Genomic DNA, 9,986 nt, shown 5'->3' with positions numbered 1-9,986 from the left:
CGCAAAGGCCCAAAGCTCATACACATTCCTTTTACATGAACCACCGGGCTGCAGTCATAGCTTATAAGCTGTTAAAAAGTCCTAAAGCAAGCAGAATGAACACCCATCTCCTGCCCCCGAAATGCCAGGGGGTTCCCGGTCCCCAAAGGCGTAGAGGGAAGGCCCGCGCTTTGCTTCAGCCGGCGCCAGCCCCAGCCCCAGCCCCAGCCCATCGAACACATGAATGACCTTTCCCTGCAACACGCTGGGGCTCTGGGGCTCACCCCAGAGAACCCCCAACCGTGTGACCCTTGTGACCTCATCTCACCGGGCGCCCGCTCCCGAGCGGATACCGACCCCGCAGGCGAGCTGCACTGTGGCGGTCGGAGGTGCGCCGCGTCCTCCGAGCTCCTGCAGGGCGGACAGCGGCGGCGACGAGGCGCGGCGCCGAGGCTCCCCCACCGGGCCCAGCCGCTCAGCCCCGCGCAGGACCAGCGCGCAGCTGCAGCTCCCCCAGGCCCCCCGCCCCCGCCCCACGTCGTCCGCGCAGGCGCACCACGTCCGGCGCCGCGAGGCCGAAGCCGGAAGTGTCCCTCGGCGCCCCGGATGCGCCGGGCGGCTGTGGTTGCCAGGGCGACGGGCGCTCCCCGGGGCGGCTGGTCCTCGCGCCTGGAGAACTATTAGTCCAGGTTTCCTTTGGCGGGCCCGGACGGTTGGGCTCGTCCTCTCGGAGTTCCCAGAATGTTCTTTTACCTGAGCAAGAAAGTGAGTTTTCCCCGCGGGGGCCCTCGCTTCCCCTTGGCTCTGGCGACCCGCGGGCGACTCCCGCACCCTGCGGGCGGGATCTGGCGTCCTGATGCCGGCTTCGCCTTTTCCCGCCTTCCACCCTCCTGCGTCGTCCAGCCTCGGACGGTCCCGACCCCGGATCGTTGTCGGCGGAGCCCTCAGCCCTCCGGCCCCGCTCTCCCATCCCTGCCCCCGCCAGCCCTGCAGGTCGCTGCGTGGCTCTCTCTCTCTTCCTCCACCTATTGTGTTGTCCAGGTGACGTAAAGTCTTCGGAGTCTCATCCGGAGAGAAAAGTAATTATAAGAGGGTAGCCCAGGTGTTGGCGTGTGGAAAGGGAATATGGACCGATGGTCTGGGTTTATACCTCCTCCTTCCCTTCTTTCCCGTAAAAAATTCATCAGGTGCCCCCCCCCCCCATGTTCCTCCGCAATCAATGCCCTAACTCTGTGCACTTCCCTCTCTCTTTCCCAAATGGTAGGGCGCCAGGCAGGGCCGAGGGATCGTGCCATGGCCCTTTTCAGAACAGCTTACGCTTTTTTTTCTTCTGGGGGGCAGTGGAGGGTGGGGTGGGGGTGGGGCGGTGGATTTTCTTCAGCCTTCACCTGTAACTCGCTAACCAGCTCCTTCGCGGAAAGCTGTGCAAGTGGCTGTGGTTGCTTTTCAGATTGCCATTCCCAATAACGTGAAGCTGAAATGTGTGTCTTGGAACAAGGACCAAGGATTCATAGCATGTGGTGGTGAAGACGGATTACTGAAAGTTTTGAAATTAGAGACCCAGACAGGTAAATGAATGCAAGCCCAAGTGTTTGAACCTGGTGGAAAATTGGCTAGTTATCATTTGTTCAGTGAGATTTGCTCACGGAGTTTGTCACTATGCGATTTTAATTCTTTTGAAACGAGAAAAAAAAACAAAGCTCCCAAACGTTTAGTGGTGTTTTGGCAGTAAGTTAGTTCAGAGAAAGTAAAATGTAAAAATCAGATGGCTTTTTCTGAAGTTACTGATGGAAAAGAATGAAGAATGAGAACTAAATCACTATGTTGCCTTTTGCTCTGTCTGTTTACTGTGCCCTATTATTTGGAGTCTTAATAAAAATGATGTGAATTCGCATTTTGGTAAGGTCACAGAATCTCACATTTTGTCAGATTATTTGCAGGCCTGGATCATCCTTTCTGGTTCTCAGGTGTGTTAATAATTATTCACCTAGTTCCCAAGAACAGAAAACGAGACTTCTAAAAGTATTTTTTATCAATACATTTCTTGTGATTGCAGCTTGATTTCTCTTTTTTTTAGTTCTTTGGAATCATAGCAAACAGTTTCACATTTCCTTTAGCATCTGTAGTGTTGCTCTAGAATGGAGAGCTAAACAATCCTCCATCTACGTTGGAGATCTAGATGAGATTGGAGTGGGGATCTCAGCTCTGCCATGCTGAATGACTTTCAGAAAGTTGGTGAATGTCTTTGGGTTTAAGTGCACTCTTCTGTAAGATAAAGGGCCTAACTAAATTCCATTTTGGATTCAAAAGCTCTACACTGCAGCCCCAGAGCCTTTGCACTTGCTATTTTTGAGCCTGGACTACCCTCCCTTTCTCCATCTTTTCCCCATCTTTTCCCCACCTCACTTGGCTATTTCCAATTTATTCATCAGTCTCAGTTTATTTATTTTTAAATTTTTTTAAAATTTTTATTTATTTATGATAGTCACAGAGAGAAAGAGAGAGGCAGAGACACAGGCAGAGGGAGAAGCAGGCTCCATGCACCGGGAGCCTGATGTGGGATTCGATCCCGGGTCTCCAGGATCGCGCCCTGGGCCAAAGGCAGGCGCCAAACCGCTGCGCCACCCAGGGATCCCTCAGTCTCAGTTTAAACATAATTTCTTTAGAAAGTCTTCCCTAGTTCTCCCTCCCTCTAATCTAAATTAATCTCCCTCTGTTACTATCTCTTTATTATGCCTTTACTTCCTCAATTTTTAATTTTACATATATGCATATATATGCATATATATTTATGGGAGGAGATGAATGTGTGTTAAATATCTATTCCCTCAGTAGACTGCAAACTCTCTGAAGGGAGAGGCCTTAATATTTTGTGTATCATTTTATATTCAGAAGCCTCCACAGTGCATGGTACAATGTAGACATTCAGTGAATGAACTAATGAATAAAAGATTCTGCAAAATATAGTAAAAACCAATTTCCAAAGTCTTTGCTTTCTGATCCCTCTTATGCTTTAGAATTTTCAGTCTATATGTCATAAATATTTCTATTTGTGATCTTTTAGGAAAGAATAAGTAGCAATAATAATTACTAATATATTTAACATACTGGGTAAACAATGCTTTTTTAAAAATATATTTTGCTTTATATTGTCAGAATAATATCTTTATAAGGGGGCACATATTATTGTCCATGTTTCTACCATGAGAAATATAGATCAGAATGAGGCATACTTAAAAAAAACTTTCTAATATCATCCAGGAATAGAAACTCCTTTCAAAATAAGCAAGAAATGTCAAGTCTTATAATTAATAAGTCTTATTTAATATATTTGCCATACTATATCTTTTTTTCTAGATGATGCAAAATTGAGGGGTCTTGCAGCCCCTAGTAACCTTTCTATGAATCAGACTCTCGAAGGTCATAGTGGTGAGTCATGTAATTTTTAAAATCATATTTGAATAGTCTCTAGGCATTTAGAAACCATCTGCTTAAGGCAGAAATGTTATCATTTTTAATAATGGTGATATTTAGAGTAATCATTTCTGTTGAGCATAATTAGTTAATTGAGCCTAGAGTCCTTCAACAACTTTTACATGATTAAACAATATCTTCAGTAAATCTGAAACAAAGTAGGTCTTATTTTATATATTTATATATTAAAAAATACTGTTATTTGTCTATGGATAGAATCCTTTTTTAGAATCTGTCCTATGGTTCCAGATGAGAGTGGACTTAAAGAGATATGACAACTGAATGCACTATATGATCCTAGATGAGAAAAACAAGTATCTATAAAGGACACTATATATGTGTGTATATATATATATATATATATATATATATATATATATATATTTAAGATTTTATTTATTTGTTCATGAGAGACACAGAGAGAGAGGCAGAGAAAGAGGCAGAGGGAAGAAGCAAGCTCCCTGCAGGGAGCCCGATGTGGGACTCAATTCCGGGACCCTAGGATCACGCCCTGAGCCAAAGGCAGATGTTCAACCACTGAGCCACCCAGGCGTCCCAATAAAGGACACTATTTGGACAATTGATAAAATTTGAATATGGACTGGCATTAGATAATAACATTGTATCATTGTTAAGTTCCCTAATTTGTAATATGGTTATGAAAGAGAATGTCTTCTTAGGAAATACACTAAAGAATTAAGGGATTAAAAAAAAACTAAAAAAGAAACAGTTGTTCCTATAACCCAGAGGTTTAACATATGCTCAAGAGTATATTACTAATAGAATGGAAAACAAGAGGGGGAAAAAGAGAAATTAGGGCATATATCAACCACAGATGGTCCCCACTCCCCTAAAAAAAACCCAGGTAATTAATATGATGTCCTTTGGGCATTATTATCCTTGGGAGTCATGCCAGTTGGGTAAATCTTACTTATATGTGTTTCTGTCATTATATCTATGGCAGCTCTTGCATCTGACCATAATAGGTGCCTCTGCTGGCCTGAAATAGGAGCAAACATGAAAGTTAGTATCACATGTTGTAGGAAATGAGTAACAAGAGCCACTATGTTCCTATGAATATTTTTGAGTGATATTAAAGATGGGTTAGTTGCACAGGAACTTTATTGATTTTAACATGCACTTGATGTTTATTATAAAAATACAAATTTGAAATTGTAAACTTTTTTTTAGTTTCTAAATTGTTTTATAATTTTTTAGGTTCTGTTCAAGTTGTAACATGGAATGAACAATACCAGAAGTTGACTACCAGTGATCAAAATGGGCTTATCATTGTTTGGATGTTATATAAAGGTAGGCTAGGAGAGCTTATGTAACATTTCGCAGATTGGAGTCTGAGTTACAGCATTTGAATGGGGAAACAACATATTAGAAATAGACCCCTTTTAACCAGCAGCAGGAGTTCATCCTTGACTGCATAAGGGTATTATTTCTGGATTTATTCTTGCTTACTTTTCCTTTTAACTTTATTTATTTATTTTTTTGAATTGTGACCTTGCATAAAGAAAGTGAACTAGGTGACTGTTGGTTTTCTCCAAAATGAACTTAGGCCTTTAGCAGAATAGTTTCTACTTGAGATAGCTGTTTTTCCCCAGTTTCCAATAAGAATTATTTTCTGTGTGATCAGTGGCTAGAGTTAGTCCAGTGGGTAAAAACATTTATTAAGAAGTCAGGGGCAATATTCATTCCCTTTATTGAGTCATTTACCTTCTTTTTCTTTTATGGTACAGATTTTATCTCAGCTTTGACTATTGGCTCATGATTTATACCTTTTGCCTACAAGAGAGAGCGAGAGAAGGATTAATTTAGGTGCATCACTATTACTAGAAAATAATGCGTCATACATGATCTCTTGGGGCCTGTAGCCATCATCTTTAAATTAGAAGGCTACCTTAGTTCCTGTGTGTTGTTTTGAAAATATTCAGGGTATACCATTTAAAAATTCTTAACTAAAAAAATGTGCTGTGGTACATGAATTTATGTTTTTCAAAGTTTATGTATGTGTGTATGTCTGTGCAGGGAGTAGAATGTGAGAACACAGAAGATGAGGCTAAACTGTGTTTTTTTCCAAGGTGGGTCTTCTCTGAGCCTCAGTCCTAAAAATGCCCTCCTTGACTAGTTATTCCAAATTATGAGATAATTTGCTTGGCTGTAGGCCAGAATTCCTGATACCAAAATGTTGTCAAAAACAAAACAAAATAGCGTTGTGATTTGCTTCACATTTGGTTACACCTTGAGACCTCTCACTCCAGCCTTGTGTACAAGAATGTTTTTGTTATTCAGCATTAGTGATGTAAAATCACTAAGTGATTTGAACTGTTGAAACTTTTTTCAAGCAGGCTTAGAGTTTTTAACCTAATGTACATGTATTTATTAATATGCTTATAATTAAATCACCGGAGAATTTCTGCATACATATGAAATTACCAAGGTTATTTTGTTTTTTCTTTGATTAGTCTCTGAAGTTTTAGGCTTTAAGAAAAATCAGTGTTTTTGGCCTGTCAAAAGCAAATAAAGTTTTATTTTTTAATGGATGTAAAGGAAGAAAGAAAGAAAAGATGGGCATTTATTGTGTTTCCTGAGATAATCTTTGAAGCAGTTGTTGGTCAAGGCCTCAGCTTATTTTTTATTTTGTTTTTGCTGGATTTGAAGGTTTTATAGTTTAATGTCTCAGGCTGTAGAACATTTTGCAGTTACTTATTCCACAGTATATTTTATGGAATGTTTTCAACTCTTATGTGAAAGTTTTGACTTGTATTTTTTTTTTTTTTAATTTGTGCAAATAGGCTCTTGGTACGAGGAGATGATCAATAATAGAAATAAATCAGTGGTTCGAAGTATGAGCTGGAATGCTGATGGACAGAAGATATGCATTGTATATGAAGATGGGGCTGTGATAGTTGGTTCAGTGGATGGTAATGCTTTGTTGCACACAATACTAAGATCAAGATTTGGTTGGCATTTTTGTCTTTAGAGGTTTAATTCTATGTTGGCTTTTTGACAGAAAAAGAAACATAAAAAAGAGAAAACAGTTGATATACAATTTGACATTCAGGGAACGTTTATTTATTTATTTATTTTTTATGTATCTTTTTAAGTAAACCCTCCACCCAATATGGGGCTCTAACTTAAAATCCTGTGATCAAGAGTCACATGCTCTATGGACTGACCAGCCGGGTGCCCCTAAGAAACATTTATTTTTAAGTATACTCATGTAAACAGTCTATTTTTTTTTTTTTATGTAAACAGTCTATTAAAAAAAATTTCCTACAGTAGCACTGAAAAAAAAAAAGTGAATTTTTCAGGATTAAAAAAATAAAAAAAAATTTTCAGGATTATTTTAAATGTGTCTGCCTAGTTATTTATTTTTATACTTGTTAGACTATTATAAATATGTAGATCTTAATTTCAAAAAGTATATAGGAATATAACAATCTGGCTATTTAAAAAAATTGAACTGTTGCATATAACTGACATAACATTAGTTTTAGATGTACAACATAATAATTTGATATTTTTATATGTTGTGAAATTATCCATCTGGTCATCTTTTAATAGAGCTGAGCATGTTATTGTGACTTGTGTTTTATAGCTTTAAAATCTATGTTTTTCAAATCTGAGTTCATAGAAAGCAATGGGGCTTCTGAGAGTCTGTATCTTCATTTTAATGTGAAACCCTATAGAGAAGTAATTTATTTCAAAATGATTTTCATTTTTCTTTTTGTTTTTTTCTAGTATAACTTCATTTATTCCACAAATATTCTGAGAGCTTACAAAATCACAGCTATAGTTCTAGGCACTAGATATGACAAAAAATATTTCAGATCTAGAGCAGGAGAGATGGATAAGTAACCAAGGAATTACTGTGCCTTGTGATGAGTGCTGAGACAGGAGAAATACAGCAATATGTAGTAGAAGTATCTAACCCAGGCTTGGAGGGATCAGTGAAGACATCCTGGAGGAATTGATATCTGCTGAGGCACTAGCTAACAGGACGGTTGGTTTGTAAAATGTCCTAGACCTAACAAGTAGCATTTGAGGAGGTCCACAGGGTTTGAACTTTAGCCATATGTAGGGTATTGAAAACAATTTTGAGAGTCAGTATAACATAACACCAAAAGGAGAAGAGTTTTATGTGATGAAATTAGAGACATTAACGGAAGCCAGAATGTGAGTTATACAAGGAGTTTGGACTTAACTTTATGGGCATTGAGGAGCAAATGAAAGCTTTTAAGAATGGGAGCAATGCGATCACATTTATTCTTTGGAAGCATCTCTGTGACTGTAATATGAAGACTGAAGGGAGCAAGAAAAATAGGGGGCCGGGTGTACCAGTTAGGGAATTATTCTGGTAATTCAGGTGAGAGGTGATGTTGGGTGGTAGCTGAACCAGGATAATGACAAAGAGGATGGAAGTAAGTGGGCATATGCTAGAGATACTTAGGAGGTAGAATAAATAGGACCTCGTTATTGATCAGTTTGGGGATGATGGGATGGGATTGTCTAGAGTAATAGTAATAGATTTTTAGCTTTGACAACTGGATGGATGGTGATACCATTGAAATAAGGGATGTGGGAGAAAGACTGATTGTGAGGGAAGATTTTGTTTTTGGGCATGTTGATTTTGTCATGCTGTAGGACAGCCAAGTAAAATATGTCTAGACCATAGTTAGATATATACATCTGTGGCTCAGAAATATCTGGGCTGGAGTCATAGTTTTGGGAATTACCAGCATTTAGCTGGTAATTTAAATCATTGTAGTAGATGAAAATCTGTGGGCCACCTGTGGAATCAGAACTTGCAACATTTAATAGAAGAGAATTCCATAAAGGATAGTAAAGTACAAGTGTTGGAGATAAAGGAGTAAACAGACTCACAGAAACCAAGGAAGAAGGAAGAGGTGGTTAAAAAAAAAGAAAGCCTGCAGTGTACCTAGCAACAGGCCATTAGGGACCTCATGAAGGCCATGTCTGTGGATCTGTGGGGGCGGAAGCCAGATTGGGCAGGGCTGTGGGTTGAGGGGGAAGATGGGGAAGTGGTGACTGCAGGTGTGAACTCTTTCAGGAAGCTTGTCCGGGAGAGGAATGGTGGAAAAGGGTAGTAGTTAGAGAGGAACTTGGGGTTGAGGGAGATGTTCTTTGTTTTGTTTTGTTTGTTTTTATTTGAGGTGATAGTTTTGAAGAAGGATAGATCTGAGTATATTTAAATACCTGTAAGAAAGGGCCTGGGAAGAAGAGTTTAAAGAGAAAGAAAATGTGAATAATCAGTAGAGGGAGATCTTTGCACATCAATGAAGGGCTTAGACCAGAAAGTAGGTAGACAGGTTCTCCCTAGATGGGTGTCTGGTTGGGGATATACCTCTTTCCTTTGTACTAGGACCCAAAGAAAGGGTCAATGTGGATTTGGTTTTGTCCTGAATGTTTGAAAGTGGGAATGAAGGATTTTTCTTTTCTTTTCTTTTCTTTTCTTTTCTTTTCTTTTCTTTTCTTTTCTTTTCTTTCTTTTCTTTTCTTTTCTTTTCTTTCTTTTCTTTTCTTTCCTTTCTTTCTTTTTTTTTTTTGATTTTATTTATTTATTCACGAGAAACATGGAGAGAGAGAGAGAGAGAGGGGCAGGACATAGACAGAGGGAGAAACACGTTCCCTGCAGAGAGCCTGATGTGAGACTTTATTCCAAGACCCCAGGATCACAACGTGAGCAAAGACATGAGCTACAGGCAGACACTCAACTACTGAGCCACCCAGGCATTCCTAGGGATTGCTTTTTTTGAAAGCTTTTATTTTCTTTCCAAAGTCGAAGGTGAATTCATCTGCTAATTGGAATTAAGGTCCAAGATTAGAATTTTGAAGAGAAGGCAGAAAGTTGGAAGCAGCATCTATTTAAAATGTTTAATAGGCTGTCTGGCACATAGTAGTTGCTCAGTAAATATTTATTGACTGCATTATTGAACAAACACATAGTGCTGTGAAGAATGTGAGAGCTCTTTAGGGAAATATTTTTAGGGGAATTACTGGAGAATCATGACTTGAATTTTTAATGAAATAATTATGTTTTGTGTTTTATTTTAGGGAATCGCATTTGGGGAAAAGACTTGAAAGGTATACAGTTATGCCATGTAGCATGGTCTGCAGATAGTAAAATCCTACTTTTTGGAATGGCAAATGGAGAAATACATATTTATGATAATCAGGGGAATTTTATAGTAAGTTTATATACTTTCATATATTCATTAGTTTTAGTTACACAATTTTATGATGGTTTTATATATCATTCATATATGTATACACATTTATTATGATAGTTTGTTATCAAGAAAGTCTTCAATTTAGTTTTTTTTCCCATTTAGATTTTTTTAATTAAAAAAAAAAAAAGAGTTGCTTCAAGGTAAATGAATGCTTTTAGTTCTGAATTCCTGGTAACTGGGAAGGACAAGAGTCCAGTGTATTGAAGCTGAGGGATAATGAGTTGGATGAGGTATAGTTTATTCTTTCTGTCTTCTAATAGCAGAAGCCAA

At 39.0% G+C, this 9,986-nt stretch overlaps 1 protein-coding gene and 1 long non-coding RNA gene across 3 annotated transcripts in view; one reads left to right on the top strand and one right to left on the bottom strand.

Moving 5' to 3' along the window:
* Positions 1-555: 555 nt before the first annotated feature.
* Positions 556-9,986, top strand: part of WDR35 (WD repeat domain 35) — a 58,254-nt gene continuing 48,823 nt past the window's right edge. The window contains exons 1-6 of the mRNA XM_038560847.1: positions 556-744; positions 1,430-1,547; positions 3,337-3,408; positions 4,672-4,764; positions 6,258-6,386; positions 9,541-9,674. Coding sequence (XP_038416775.1) covers positions 721-744; positions 1,430-1,547; positions 3,337-3,408; positions 4,672-4,764; positions 6,258-6,386; positions 9,541-9,674 — 570 coding nt within the window. The 5' untranslated portion in view covers positions 556-720. The remainder of the gene's footprint in view (positions 745-1,429; positions 1,548-3,336; positions 3,409-4,671; positions 4,765-6,257; positions 6,387-9,540; positions 9,675-9,986) is intronic.
* The window catches only part of LOC119877150, a 60,625-nt gene continuing 54,543 nt past the window's right edge, over positions 3,905-9,986 (bottom strand). For both annotated transcript variants that reach the window (XR_005372156.1, XR_005372155.1), the window contains 2 exons: positions 5,179-5,247; positions 3,905-4,453 (listed from right to left, as the gene is read on the bottom strand). This is a non-coding gene — a long non-coding RNA (uncharacterized LOC119877150). The remainder of the gene's footprint in view (positions 4,454-5,178; positions 5,248-9,986) is intronic.

This window comes from Canis lupus, chromosome 17, assembly GCF_011100685.1.
Source record: "Canis lupus familiaris isolate Mischka breed German Shepherd chromosome 17, alternate assembly UU_Cfam_GSD_1.0, whole genome shotgun sequence".
NCBI lineage: Eukaryota > Metazoa > Chordata > Mammalia > Carnivora > Canidae > Canis > Canis lupus.
This window is presented reverse-complemented; position numbering and strand designations above follow the sequence as displayed.